At 37.5% G+C, this 16,128-nt stretch overlaps 1 protein-coding gene across 1 annotated transcript; it reads right to left on the bottom strand.

Moving 5' to 3' along the window:
* Nucleotides 1–110: 110 nt before the first annotated feature.
* Nucleotides 111–7,122, bottom strand: LOC139469250 (glutamate-rich WD repeat-containing protein 1-like). The gene is made up of 6 exons (XM_071251388.1): nucleotides 6,906–7,122; nucleotides 4,684–4,961; nucleotides 3,617–3,827; nucleotides 2,772–2,914; nucleotides 909–1,106; nucleotides 111–466 (listed from the first exon to the last, which is right to left on the bottom strand). The coding sequence occupies exons 1-6, from the start codon at nucleotides 7,099–7,101 to the stop codon at nucleotides 137–139; spliced, it is 1,356 nt and encodes a 451-aa protein (XP_071107489.1). The 5' UTR covers nucleotides 7,102–7,122; the 3' UTR covers nucleotides 111–136.
* Between the last annotated feature and the right edge of the window lie 9,006 nt (nucleotides 7,123–16,128).

The raw sequence follows: 16,128 nt of genomic DNA on the forward strand, positions 1-16,128 counted from the left end.
GAAGCCTTTGAGAATGACAACCTTGTCCAAGGATGATAAATATTAATAATGCTATATTATATTGGAGAGTGAAACTGTCACTCCAAAACAAAACAGAACTTAGACCACATTTCATGTTTATTGTCTCCATTTCATTTCACACACTTATAGTCCTGAATATATTGAATCCACTGTGAGCTGTGCTTAGGATAACTCCAGGCATTTGCGGGTGCCAGTGAATCTCCTTAATGTCTGTCTGACCTTGGTGGATGAACAACAACTGAGGGGGTACATCCGGCTCCCCTGGCTCCCCTGGCTCCCCTCCTGTCGTCCCTGCAACTTCCTTGTCACGCTCCACACTCAAGTCCCACAACGACACCTGGTCATCCGACCCTGACGCAGCAAACACAGAACTGTCTTTTGGATGCCACTCGACCGACGTGATTGGTGCCGAATGGTGTTTGAATGTTGCAGCTGCTTTACTTTCCTGCATTGCAATGATGAAGGAATTATGTTCCTTTATGTAGTCAGAACCGACATGGATATCATAGATACATTTCAGCAAAGATAATATTATCAGGGTCCATCAAACACACTTATTTGTTGTTATGTCCTTAAGTTCTCGCTAACGGGCAAATAAGAGATTTACTATGTGACCATACTAACAAATAAGGAAATACAAATTAATAGCTACAAACTAGGCTTTCTTTGTTAAGTTACTGATCTTGCAAATACTCCTATGAAGCATCTTTACATTACAAAACAAGTATTATTGACAAAGGCAATAATTAACTGTCAGATCTTATTGATCAAAACACCTTTGAACATGATTTATTACCAACTCTATGCTAAGACATATTGTTGCTGCAACACTTAAAATGAAACTGTTGAATTGATAACAGACAGATGTATGATACAAGGATACAAACCTGAATCTGTCGAAGATCCCAGACCTTGATCATCCCATCATCTCCGCCAGACACAATGAAGGGCTCGTGCTGGTTCCAGTGGATCACATTGACGTCCCGATCATGGGCATCTGTAACTGTCATCATGCAAGCCTTACCCGGAGCTGCCCGGGCGTCCCACACTCGGATGGTTCGATCAACAGAACAGGAGGCGAACACCTGGAAAACAATGCATGCAATGTCCATCAGATACAGTCAAACCCTGTCTGCTGAATCCCTCTTTTAAAGCCACACTCAGCAAATGGCAAGCTATATGACAGCAGGTTGAACACAATCTGGACCAGACAAACTACAGTGTTTACAAATATATGTCTACAAAATAAAAATAAAAAATCTTAATGGAGCCCAGAACAATCCTTAATTTCAGGGACTATCCAAATCTGCAAAGCTCTTATTTGTTTAATTTTCTGTAATCTTGTCAATGTCAACTTTTATTTCTGTTTACATGTCACTCACTCATTTTTCTGACCATTCCCTGCCACCTCCCTTGATGTCCCTCCTCTCTGCTTTTCTTTTGTTTTCCAGCTCTTTGTATATAAATGATCCAATTTCAAATTTTAGTGACTTGCCACTTCCAGTTTATGTATAAAATAACACATATTTTCCTTTCAAGTACAATACAATAACTCTTTTCTGATTCTGACGGATCTTAATATTAAACTTAAAAAGTGCAGTCAGAATTGCTCTTTATATCTTACTGGATTCAATTGCAAATATATCTGTGAATGTTTAATGCAGGGACGCTTCCTCTTCACAAAGCCCAAACCCAATATATTGTTTAATCGGAAACTCACAGTTGGCATTCATTAAATTTAGACTAGGGAAGAGAGGGTTCCAGAGGTGTCAGTGGGTGTCAACCACATCAGCTGTAAACACCAGTGGAAAGTACAAGATTTACTGTTTATAAACAAGCCAGAATCCTGCTTGTGAGCCCTGCAGATTTGGACAGACCCTAGACCTGAGGCAATCTGAACTTGAGTAGGACTTTTTTTCTAAAATCTTTCTCTTATGGTCTGGGAGACAGACAAATGATGCGGGGTACAAAGACACATGATCAACCCAGTCACCAAGCCTGACCACCCCATCAGTTTAGTTAACTTCGAGGACAAGGTTGACCTGGGAACCAATTTACAACCCACAATCCCATGGGGCAGCTAAAATCTTATCCTTTTGAAATTTCCAGTGAAGTCCTGAAAAAAAACTTGGGTGCGGAGTTATGTCCCTTTGTATATGTCAAAGTGCTGAACTGTATTACTGTGTAACCATCCAGTATGCTGACTTTCTGGACTCTCACTGTATAGAAACATTAGCTGCAACAAACTGAACTCCTTCAGTAGTCATTATCAACATTTGATAAGGTCCCCGTTGTATCAAACTTTAATGATCAATTAAGGACTTAAAGTAGCCATACGTGAATATTGGACACAACAAAGAACTTATCGGTTTTCTAGATATTACATGATCATATAATGATATTTTGCAGGTCTCTTATTTACAAAACATTTATAAAAACAAATTTATAACAGTGCATGTTCATAAACAGCTTGTGCTTAGGTTCTGTGTAACAAAATCAGGACAGTACAATGATTACTGCAATGAACTGTTTTGTGAGATACAAATACCTAATCAAAATGTTTACAGCTTAAAGTGATAGATATCAGTATTGTGAACAACGAAATGATTTTTTTTACTACATTTGGGTTATTGAACATCACTCTGTGCTAACAATGCTTGTTCATGAAAGGTATTTGATCGTGTCTATTTTTAAAAGATGATAGTTCCAGGCCTACACATGGACATTAAATAGACACAAGTAATCCTCACATTATCTTCATTCGGTGACCACTGCACGTCCTCAACAGATGCTGTATGGCCAATGAATGGTCGCTGGTCAACCAACCACGTCCCATCTTCCTGCGGGGTCCATAAGTGGATGTGTTTGTGACAGTCACCACTCAGCAAGCGACCTGTAATAAAGTGACAAAGTTAACAACAATAAGATTGAGGTGGTGTGTCATTGTGACAGAATAGTATTTGTTTTATCGCAGTATGTCTGCTTAAAATATGGAGGGAAAGCCCAAGTAATACCAGTCGAGCTTTTTTGTTGTTTGACGCTACTGATGGTCACCTGTAAAGAATCAAGTCTGGGCCAGACAAATCAGTGAGTGATATTATGTCCCACACCATTAAGTACTCAGTGGGGCACGTCACCGAGCCTGATCAACCCATCCAATCAGTTGCTGGGACCTATTCTGAAATCGCCAAAAGTTTGAAAAAGTGAATCAAGCTATTAAACAACTATAAGAGTGAAGTAGTGAGTAATCATGGTAATAGTTATAGTTATTACAGTAACTGAATAGTATTACAGTTGCATCACTGCATGCAAGCTGAAAATATGGCATATCAGTTTATCATTAATAAAAATTGCAAATACAACTACAATGTAATAACAATCTCCCATTTCACTGGACACATGTTTGAACTAAAGTTTCTCGTCAGCAGGATTAGAAGTGAACCTTAGGCCCAAAAAAGATATGTGTGTTTCCTATTTCAGACAATCGTAAACTAGGGGACATAGGTCGTTTGAGGGGGTTGTTTATTAACTTTTGCCTATCTTTGAAAAAAGCTAACTTGCAAATGTCAGTATGGGGGCTCCAGATCAGCTTTACCTGTGATTGTTGGAGACCAGTCGAGAGCAAAGCCTTCTGTTTGGTGACCAGTGAATGTGAAGAGGGGAGGTGGAGATTCTTGATTCCTTGTGTATGTTGCCATAACACCAGGATCATTCACCGCATTTAGTGGCCGACTCAAGTCCCAGATATGAACTTTACCAGTCTCTGACCAAGACGCTGCAATTGACTTCTGTCCAATATTGGTTGACTTAAAAAAATAAAAATGAAGCTACAGTAAAATTCAATCTCATTAAAATCAGATCTAAGTTCTCGATGCCGCTAAACAAAGATCTGAGGACATCCCATTAAGGGTCACGTCAGAACGAACTTTGACCGACCACTGAAATGACTAACAAGAAGTCGACATCAGCCAATTAGAAAGCAGCTTTCTCGAGCTTTACGGCACTCGTTTCAACCTGGCAACTTCCACTTCAGACTACGCTTGAAAAATACACTGACACAGTTCTCGATTAAAATTTTGAAAACTGAATAACTGAACATTCCTGAATGTCTGAAATATGGTTGAGATGGTATAGCAGTGCTTTCCACATACTGTGCAATTCCTCCTGTGTTCAAATGTTTATCCAACAGAAGCAATAGATAGACGAGAATTTTGACAGAATCAGTCGTACTGGCCGTAACTGTCGTTCGGAATACCCCGTTTTAACATTTCATGGTTTCATGATCCGGTAAGCGACGCTTTGATTTGTGGGATGATAGGTCGTTCTGATGTAACCCGTATTGGGATGTCCTCAGATCTTTGTTTAGAGATAGTGAGAACTAAGATCTGATTTTAATGAGATTACAGTAAAATTTGGATGACTCTTGAGCATTCTATAATACATTGGACAATCAAGGGTGTGTTAGTGTTTAATCAAAAACACATTTTGCAGTTATCAACTATGAAATTTAACAAGAAAGATGAACTATTTCTTGATAATGATATGCAAAAAAACACAGGATATGTAACAAAAACAATATTGATCTGGAACCATAAGTACATAACCATAACAACAGCATAACAATTCTGAGAATTCAGTCATTGTTTCATAAACACAACTTACCCGTATTCTGTTAACATTGCCACTGTGTTTCATTAGTACTGTCTCCAGCTCTGGTGTTTCTCCATCTTCCTCATCCTTCTCATCATCACTTTCTTCATCCTCTTCCTCTTCCTTTTCTTTCTGCGTTTTATGTAAATTACCCATCTTCATCACAATCACATGATTTGTGTGGCCTCTCTCTGACTGGGTCCCAGCAGCACAGTAGCAAGTTAGAGGAAACGTTTCTCTGTCATCACCCAAGTCATCCCGCAAAATATCAAAACTTAAGCATGGTGCACCTGTAAACATACAGGAATCAAGAAACATTAAAAGTCATTAACATCACTCTTTCATGATTGTCTTCTGAGTCTTTTCTAGAAGTGTCTCAACCATATCAACTACGTTCAGTGACATAAATGGGGTCTGCATAAATAGTTGTGGCAAATAATATGGGTATCAAATCACAATATTGAAATAATATGTTGGCATGATCGTGTACGTTTAATGAGTTAGAGGAAGCTCTATTTTTGCTGCTTCTATTTTTCATTTGCGTTTTGACAAAAATAGAGTCATGACTGAATCAGTATTTACATCATAATGTATTGGCTAAGATGTTTAATGGGTACTGAATTAAATGAGTTTCTCTTGAAACATAGGGCCAATAACCTGATTCATAAATATTACTAAAGGGATATAATTACCCATTTTCAAGACCTAATAATGGAAAATAAAATTAGCATATTTAGCCAGTGAACAAAAAATATCATTTTAATGTCATAGTGACATGAACCACCACAGAACATACAATCAACATGTGTTCCAAAGTGTGATCTTCATCCTACTGTACTGCGGTTTTAACAGAGTTTCATTATGCACCTAATTGTGACCATAGCCTATAGCATGGATTTAAATGTAGTGATGATGTGTATTCGTGATCATATTATTAGGACTTAATTTTGATAGAACATGTTTTTTTGTTTATTCAATCAGTCTTCATATTTTTGTAACATAATTAAATACAAAAATAACATATGACACAATTGGGCTGTTGTCGAAACGCCCTCATGTCATAACAGCCTCAAAGTCCAACGCACCACCAAAAAGTCAAAACAGCCACAACAAAAGAGTCATAACGGCAACACATAAAAAGTTGAAATACTACATAAATTTAATAATAAATGAATATCCAATGTGAGCTGGATGTGCACAGTATACATGTTAGATGTTATTATTACAATGTAATCTCTACCAGTAGAGGTTACATATTGCTTTAACCAATCTCATCAAATTACTTTTTATCTCTGTACTGACCAGTGTACCAATCTAGCTGTTGTGAAAACTCGAATAAACTTTATCCTAATGATCAATCATTCAATCTTTATTCTGGGGCAATGGGGTAGCCTGGTATTGGAAGCATTCGCTGGTCACGCCAAAGGCCCGGGTTCGATTCCCAACATTGGTACAATATGTGAAGCCTATTTCTGGTGTTTCCCGCCGTGATATTGCTTGAATATTGCTAAAAGCGGCATAAAACCATACTCATTCGCTCAATCAATAACTTTATTCCAAATCAGCACTCACAGTGGTACATGGCATGTAACAGATGATAGTGACACAGGCAGTTCTTAATTTTCATCATCGATCAGCCCCTTGGATGAAAGTGTTTTATCACATGATAGTATTCTTGAATAAACTGGTTTCAGAGCTGACTTTCTACTGGAGAGAAGCCAGGGTTTACTGCATGCCGTACTTGTTTATCCAAACAAAACTTGGTCCACAAATATTAGATATATCAAGAATAAAATTTATCCACTAATGACTTTGAACGACATGGATTTTTAGATGAGTTAGGTTATTATCATTGGTATTCGATATAATTTTATACCAAGATGCAATGACAATAGAAATTGGCAATAAGGAAACCTTTCATTGTTTTTATCTGTATCACTCCATTCGTGATACGTTAACAAATTATGCGACACATTAACTGTCTGTCGTCTAACTCGTCTATATTTTTACTTGTGGTCGTTTCGACATTTATTGATGGCCGTTGTAACTTTATTAGATGGCCGTTTTGACTTTACCTTTTGAGGCCCTCTTGACATGAGGCTGTTTTGACCTGCTCCCCAACAACTTTAAGCGAAACATATACCAAGACGATGTAGAAATCAGGTGGTAATAACTAAAGGCTACATTGTATCCACGATATTTTAAATGACATATCATGATTGTCACTGACATACCAGTTTGAGCTTGGTGATACATAATGTATGCCGATTCATCGCAGACTAATTCTTCGTCATCGTCCATTTCCTCCCCCGGAAGATAAACTTTTGGTTCACCGTCCCCTCCTTCGTCTTCTTGCATATCATCGTCATTTTCTTCTCGTACCTCTTCTTCCCCTTCCATGTTTACATCGTCCTCGTTATCCGACGCCATTGTGGAACATGTGCTTGTTAATCGACCTTCACCTTTTTGAGCGACCCTCAACTTTGACCCCATTTTGCACCCAATCAAAACAATAGAATCTCGCATCCATTCGATACACATAAACAATATGGCCGGCGTCGGCTAATTGACACTGAAAGGTAAAACGTTTTACTCGAAAGTCTTATGCATGGGATTCGTGAAAGTTATAAATAATAAGTGTTACAATGCAGGATTATGTCATGTATCAGTTTCTATAAAAACATGTCACTTTTACAGTGTGTATATTTCAGAAAAATAGTTTAACTTATAGTATCTCCTAATTTCGTTATGGCATGTTTGTTCATGACGAGTCGTTTGGCGTTATTTTGTACCACAAACAAATACACTTAAGCCTAAGAGAAATATGTTCATGCCTATGAATAAAGTCGATTGTAAACCTATTTTATGTAAATGATCCTATTCATCAGTGTTCTTGATGGATTTGGTTTTAATTTACCGTATGTTTTGCCTATTCCCGTGAGAGTGAAGAACATCTGCATCAAGTCAAAGAAAGGGTTTGAATATCTAAGAATTAAACTTTAATTGCCCTATTTGTTTTTTTTAATTACATTACTTCCACGCACATTGAATTATTTAGTGATTATGGTGAAAACAAGATATTCTGGTACTCGTAATAATGCAGGGATGATCACTTCATGAATTTTTTATGATTTACTTGAGTCCCCTGTAGTTTTTTAACCCCAGTGTCAACAAATTTCATCAGCTAAAATAAACTAGAACGTTAGAAACACACAACAGTCATGATAATATTGAAGAAAACACCATTTGGGCATATTTCATTAGAAATAACCCTTTGGGAATTATGTATTAGATAAGGCCCCCAGCAACTTATGTTTGTCGTACTCAGTGACTTGGCTGAGTGTGTGTCATCATACCCCAAGTCACTGATTTGTCTAGTCCAGACTTGATAATATCCAGGCCGCTGATAAGCTGCGTTAAGCAGAAAACAAACATTAGAATTAATTGTTTTTACTGATCATGCTGATGAAACCAACAAAAAGTTTTTGTTTCTGAAAAGTTTTGCAGGGTCATCAAAGTTAAGATGTTTTATGGTTGCCAGAGGACAGTATAATTTCTTATCATAAACTAAAATATCATTTCATGACTTTATCGTTGACATGTTTAATGAATGAATATATTTCTGAACGGCACAGACAAACTGACTATGATGATTAATAGATACATCAACCCCTATTTACCATGTGGACACATCACATTGAAAGACGTCAGGTCAGCATGATAGGTGTTGATGAATAAAGCCAAGTTCAAAATCATTCTAATAAGAACTATGAAAATAGATGTTGTCCAAAATGACCCAAAGAGCCAAGGTTAGTTAATGTCATATCATGCCCATCTTCCCTAGGCAAGAGAGTTGGCTGACTTAAAAGTCCGGTTTCCACCCTTGCCGAACTTGGCTGGAATTCCTGGGCTCGATCATAGCGCCACTAGTGGTTATTTTACGGGTTATGTCCCTTCTAAGCCTCTCCTATGGACCAATCAGATTCCATCACTTGCATTTGTTTCAAACAAAACGATGGCGCCCAGTCAAGACGATCTTGTCGATAATCAAGATCTATGTTTGATAATACGGTCTTACATCGCAAAGTGCATCAAATCACACGAGCACCTTTATTAAAAACATTAAAAGGTTTGGAAAATATCTGTCGACAACGAGTTGGTGGTGCACATGCTTTGCAAATCCTGCAATCGACCAAAATCTGCGTGACAGTTTACGAACCGGATTTCGATTTCGTTGCACGATTTTGATTGGACTATGCATAGACTCGTTAGTCCAGCCAAAGTCTAACTCCATTATACCAGCCTAGTTTGGCAAGGGTGGAAACTGGACTTTTATAGTCAGTTAACTCTCTTGCCTCAGGAAGATGTATGATGCCTTGTCTGGTACCATCGACAAACTTTGTACATTTTCAACTTCTTTACTTCTTTATGATTGATAAAGGTGTTTGTGAAAAGATTTGGGAGCCAAGATTCTTCTAGAAATTGTTGAAAAGATACAAAATTTATAGACTTTTAACATGGATTTATTCACCATATTATTTTCATGAACATGATGAAGTCAGCAATGTTTAAGATTAAACTCACATATGATGACATCTGTATTTTTTTGTGACAAAGAACATGAGATCGTCATGCATTTAATTTTCTACTCTCCACATGTACAAAAGTTCTGGACTGAACTGAACATATTCCTTCATGAGTCTGTGAGGAAATAGGTTTCTTTTCACCACTTCTGCCAAATTATTTGGAGTTGAACCAAAACATACCATGATTAATCATATAATCCTAGCATCAAAGAGATATATCTATATATCAAGTATAAAAACACAAATTCCATGTCTCGGCCCATTTCTTTGAGGATATATTGAGGATTGAAAAACACATAGCAATAAAAAATACCCTTTCCTATTTCAACAATAAGTGGCAAGAACTGATGAACAGATTATAATGTTTGGGTATATTAGGGCTGGGACGAGTCCAAATTTACTTCCCAGGGACCCGACCCCCTATTACCCGACCCCCTATCACCCGACCCTACCCGGGTACCCGACCCCCTATTACCCGACCCTACCCGGGTACCCGACCCCCTATTACCCGACCCTACCCGGGTACCCACTGTAGGTCTCAAGAGTTGGGAACAAAATGTCTGATTGGTAATTGTTTTACCGCTGCCCTGGTTAAAAACTATTTAGATACATATATCAAACAATCAGATCATGAGTTTTATCAAACATATACAAGTCAAAAGGAATGTGTGCATCGTCAGAAAGAAATGTGAATATTAGCGATTTGTAGTGTAACCACTGAGCTATAGTGATTTTTTTGGTCATTAAACAATATATCATGTGACTAACCACGGGTCCAGGTAGTCCTGTCGGTACCCGGGTCCTACTCAGGACCCACCCGACCAGAGTACCCGAGTTACCCGTCCCAGCCCTGGTACAAAACAACACCCCATCATGCTTTAACATAAAATATATTGCATTAAATCTTATGATGTTTACAATGTACAGTAGTACATGCCATGTATTTTCTTTATATGTGAAATATTGCTGGAATGAATGAAAACAACAGCATAAGAAACAAAAACACCTTGTACATTTTCAACCTTTTCACTTATACCATATGATTGATATAGGTGTTTGTGAACAAATTTGGGAGCAATGCTCTTCAAGAGAGTAAAATGCAATATGACCTTACTACCAGGCTACATCTTTGAAGTTCTAAAGAACTATTTTTCTCAAAAATAATATTCCTCCTAAGAGCATCTTCCTGAGGCAAGGTAGTTAACTGACTGTAAAAGTCCAGTTTCCACCCTTGCCAAACAAGGTTGGAATTTCTGGGCTTGATCGTAGTGTGACCAGTGGCTATTACGGGTTATTTCCCTTCTACGTCCCTCCTACTGACCTATATCAGATTCCACCTCTCATATCACTTGCATTTGCTTCAAATAAGATGGCGACGTCCAGTCAGGACGATCAGATGGTGATAATCAAGATCTATATTGTAATCAAACAGGTCTTACCTCGTGAAGTGCAGCAAATCACTTGTGTACCTTGATTACAAACATGAAAGGATTTGTAAAATATCTGTTGATGCCGAGTTGGCAATACACATGCTTATTAAAATCTGGCAATCGACTGAAATCTGCACAGCAGCTAGCTGATAAACCGGATGTTAATTTCATTATGCAATTTTGATTGGCCTGTGAACAGACTCATTAGTCCAGCTAAATTATATCTCGATAATTCCAGCCTAGTTCGGCAAGGGTAGAAACTGGACTTATTTAGTCAGTTAGAGCTTAGTTACTGGTGATCCAGTCACTAAGGCGCCACAATTCGCAGCTCAGAGTTGCATCCCTAGAGTGCCCAAGAAACCTCTGACACCTGTCAATACATATTGACGCTACATGGTATAATAGTGATGTGTATCTGTATAATTTTGTCAGGTTATGAAGCGAGGCTGTGTAAAACTTGCATGAGCCAATGTACATGAGCACATTATCCATGTATCAATTTTGTGCAATCTTCTGCCTGATATTGAAGCAATAGGTAGAGTAGACAGCAAGGCTAGGGTGCATGCTGCACAAGAAATATTGCCAATGTAATTTTTGGGTCTGAGCACTAAGCTGGTTTCCCACTGGCTAAATGAAGCATACCCTGGCTTGAATCATTGGTAAGAAGAGAGTGACTGCACCACAAACTGTCTTAATGTATTCTTGGTTGATAGAGGAACGTAATGCATACAAATGTGTGATGTATAGTTGAATTGTTTACTTTATTTTGTTAGGAATTGTTTTGTTGATGTCAACTTCGAAAAATAATTGTTATATATATAGAGGTTCATTCATATTTCATACTGGCTACACATTTGACATCACAACTCTTGGCATATGTCAGTGAATTGCAGTGGGTATGATTAACATATTGTTTTGTATTGTTATGGATATAAAGGTTCATCGATATCTCATACTTTGTCCACACAACACATTGACATCACAACTCTTGGCATGTGTCAGTGAGTTGCAGTGGGTATGATTAACATATTGTTTGGTTCTTGTGATCTATTTTTTAAATCAGTTTTTTGCAACATACTGTGGTTATTGTTCTTTTTATTAACACCAGATATTTTTTGCAAAGGGCTAGGTAATAAATGAAATTTTCTGGGATTTGTGTACCAGGGATTTATTTAAGGAACTTGATTTAACTTGCACCAGGTACATGTTGACATGAAAACCAAGTTGCACCAAACAAACCTATGTATTCATGTTCTCCCAACTGCTAAATGCCTATCAAAAACTTCAGGCAGCACCCTGGACCCATACATTTATCAAGTTGAAACATAAGTTGGTATAAATTATTGGCGCATTGCTGTAAAACGTAATAGGAACATGTGCACATAATCTTGAAGTACCTCCAGTTGAAGACTTCGAGTCTAAGAAAGCGTAACAAGTTACATGTAACACAGGGTTTAGTGATGTAGTATGATAAATAAACTTTTGAGATATTGAGTGTGTTCAAAGATTGACTTTGTGAGGACACATAAGGGTTCGTCAAAGGCAAATTTGAATTGTTATTTTACATGTTCTTGGTGCATGTAGACAGAAATATGAGGTTACATTTTTCAATAATAGGTTGCACTTGTGCATGTTTTACATTAGTAAATCGAGCCCAGGGGACCAATATCAAATAGGCTCAGGAAGGAAAACAAGAAAAATCTGAGTCTCCTTGTTATTATAAGGTAGAAACTAGGATAAAACCATCCCAAGCATGATTCTTGGAAATCTTTTCAATGTGATATGTACCAGGCACCAGACTTGAGAATGGTCTCAGCTTTGACACAGGCACCAGTGTTTGAACTTGCAGTGGATCAGCGAAATACATTTTCTTGTTTAGATATATTGAGTGTTGGGTGGCACACTATTCTAAATCACCATAATTTGCTGTGCAGAGTTGCATCCCTTGGTAGTGCCATGAAGTAGCTGAAAACAGCTGCCTGCCTGCATCCTGTGGTTGGTAACATTTCTGTTGGGATAGGTAAAATGTCAGCACTTGTTACTGTATTTGCTTTGACAATCAGTGTAGATTTACAAAATCATTTCCGAGTTATGTTAACATTGCTTGGTTTTTAGCTTCCGTGGTTTGAAGCATGTATCTGATTGGCTCATCGTGAGAAGCAATCACAGTAGAGTTTTGGCTCCACTGACATGCTGCTATAAAAGTCGCTTTATTTATTTTAAGCATGTTGTTGCTGGGCCCATCGTTTGGGTGATTATTTTACGAACTCAAGCTTGTGTTTACAAATACAGTTCTGCACCTTTCAAGAGTTACTGTTAGGAGTTGACAGACCTTCTCTCATAGTTGGATTATAATGTATTCATACATTGTATGATCATGTCCAGGGTTCAAGTCCTCAAGCTGATAATGTTTCTAGGTTTGTCAGCACTACACCCGTACTCGTGGGTTTCCTCCAATGGGTAAATGTCGAAGAACTGCATGACAGCGTAATTTCCTTCCACATCAAGCTGATGCACCTTGATATAATTGAAATACTGTTCAAATTGAAGTGTCTTTACACCAAACTCACTCATTATATCCACCGGGATACTGCTGGAATATTGCTTTAAGCAGCGTAAAACTATACTCACTCACTCACTCATGATATATTGATGCAAATCTTTTGAATTGACAAGTCTGTAGATGACTCTTAGAATCCTTTTCAGTAGATTTTAGTATTATTATAGGCTCCTTTTAGTTGCACATATTAGACCAAACAGAATTTTAGTACTGATGGTGAAGAGCTATAAGACAATTGGAAACAGAACCTTGTGGCAGAGACTATTTCAGGGGTACGTAGAGAGGCCCTTCAATTTCTATTGGAAAAAAATCAATTACACCATTGCATTATATAATAGCGCTTGAGGTTATTTACTTAATGTGTGCTTCAGTAGGTTCTAAGTGTTATTGATATTGAAAGTAAAGGGAACAAAATGCGTGAACCAGCTGTCTATGAGATACTATCTATTTCAATTAGTAGTACTGATATTTATTGTTAACTTGTACTATTGTTTTTCTTGGTATTTATGTGAAAACAACAGTATGTTGCTGATCACATTAAGCAGACAATATGAAGCCGAAATAGTAATGGAAAATGTCAATATTCTGTCTGTTACATTTTTCAGCCCCAACACCTCAGAATATTTGGGAAATGTTTTTCTGACACATTTGTAAATTTAGATTAATACACAACAAACCGGTACAGAATATGTAATGAGTATGTGCTGGTTGAGATAACAATGGTTGACAGAACACAGTATTGATGTTCAGGATGATATATTCTGACGTCAATGCCTTCCTGCCTCATCCAATGATGAGACTCGTTCACACAAAACAGTGAAAACAGTCTTAGTTTATTATGGCAACCGGCACCACCAGTGCTTACTGCTTAACCACAAACATTCCCCAATTTTCGATATTGACATTTTTCAGTCGTGATATTTAGAGACATCCATGTTGTTTCCTATGCTTGCCACAGTTGTATAGCTTATTGATTAGAGCATAGCGCGGTTCTGTGTATAAGCGCGCTGCTTATTTTAATCAAGCATTCAATGTGTTTGCACAAAGCTGGGCAGACAGTCTGTTTCTAGGCAGGAATGACTGTTTATCAATAAACTTTATCCAACAAATAGTTCCTCTTTCATCATCAACATAGTCCAGTATTATCCAATCCAAGGGGCAGTTTGCAGATGGTTGATACTTGATATATCATTGTAGAGTCTACATCAAGTTAGTTATCTTTTTTGATAACCGTGTACTTTGAATTTTGTGGTGTAGTTACTTCATTGAGCTCTGTTTGTCAGCTCAAGTTTAGGATTTGTGTGTATATATTCTCTTTGTTTTCTTTGACCAGTTCTCGTTATTGATGAAGTTCACAACAATTTTGAGGACAGAACCGTGATCCATGGTCAAATTGAAAATGATGCAGACAAAGGAAAAGTAAGTATCATAGTTGCAGTACTTAGGAAGATAGGACATGTTGGCAGCCATATTTGGTTGTCTGCCAGATGGTATTGTTCACAGCAGCCATTATAATTGTTTGTCAATATGGACACAAAAGTGATCAGTCAATCGATCCTACTTAAATTCTTGTGCATGATGGTGAGGGGGAGATGTATAGCTTGCTTTACAGATATTGAAATATACATTTTTGATTTGTGAATATCCTATCAGCTCTTCTCCTAAAGGTCATGAAGTACTGATCCCATGTGATTAATGTTTGATTGTAAGTCATTGTAGGAAACAAATTATACACCATTAAGTTTTTATGCTAAAAGAAATGTCATACAATATGGCACATTGTTCACAACTCTTTGAATGAAATTTTTATTACCTTTTTTAGCGTTCTTTCAGTGTAAGACAGCAAGATAATTTTCCTATGTGTGTACTAGTTGAATTGTTTCATAGGTATTACTTAGGAGTTGACGGATGACAAAGTAAATTATGGTTAACAATTTCGTTAATTACCTATTGTCTTGTGTGACAACGGTATAAGGATCTATGCCGAAATGTCACCGAAGCTGTTTTCTGTAAATTGTGTCTACTTTGTGTACTAGTTTACCAGTTTTTGAGGTTAGTGATAACTTAGACACGACTAAACCTGAAGATATTTCTCTAGTTCTGTCAATACATTCTGTAAACACATTAGTCTACTGATTCTTGATGTTTAGTATGGCTTGAATGTATTCTCTCCATAGCTTTGTTTGTTATTTTAAGATCAGGTCAGCTGGTGTTGTTTGTTATTCACTACGCAACTCGAACGGTTGTTTCAGGAGTGCTTTATGAAGCAATCACAAAGTAAAAGTTTAATCTACAAATCTACAGTGTAATATACTATGGAAAAACATGACTTTTCATATACGGTGAAATATTGATTTTGGTAAAATTGAATGGGTTGTGCCCTCAAGGTGAAAAAATGAAACTATGATGTCATTGCATTGTACTCATTTTGTGCGACGTTATACCACTGTACGATGTCATCAATGGAATGTCACTGTGCATTCAAAATGCCTCTTCCCGAAGCAAGGGAGTTAACTGACTATAACTATGCTGGAATTCCTGGGCTCAATCGTAGCGCCACCAGTGGCCATTATGAGTAACCCCCTATGTACCTTCTATGCCTCTCCTATGGACCAATCAGATTCCAATTCTCATATCAGTTGCATTCGCTTCAAACAAAATGGCTGCACCCAGTCAAGACGATCTGATCAATAATAAAGACCTACATTGTGATAAAACGAGTCTTACATCGCGAAGTGCATCAAATCACATGAGCACCTTGATTAAAAACATGAAAAGATTTAGAAAATATCTGTTGACAACGAGATGGCGGTGCTCATGCTTTGAAAACCTTGCAATCGACCGAAATCAGCATGACAGTTTATGAACCAGATTTCGATTT

This window comes from Haliotis cracherodii, unplaced genomic scaffold (assembly GCF_022045235.1).
Source record: "Haliotis cracherodii isolate W230 unplaced genomic scaffold, xgHalCrac1.p SCAF_2, whole genome shotgun sequence".
Classification (NCBI taxonomy): Eukaryota; Metazoa; Mollusca; class Gastropoda; order Lepetellida; family Haliotidae; genus Haliotis; species Haliotis cracherodii.

What these genes read in the sequence shown, in the direction of transcription:
- LOC139469250 (XM_071251388.1), bottom strand. Translation starts at nt 7,101, where the DNA reads ATGGCGTCGGATAACGAGGACGATGTAAACATGGAAGGGGAAGAAGAG. An exon ending in GTATCACCAAGCTCAAACTG is followed by an intron (nt 4,962 to 6,905) that starts GTATGTCAGTGA and finishes GTATGTTTACAG; the next exon opens with GTGCACCATGCTTAAGTTTT. An exon ending in GGTCACCGAATGAAGATAAT is followed by an intron (nt 1,107 to 2,771) that starts GTGAGGATTACT and finishes ATTGTTTTCCAG; the next exon opens with GTGTTCGCCTCCTGTTCTGT.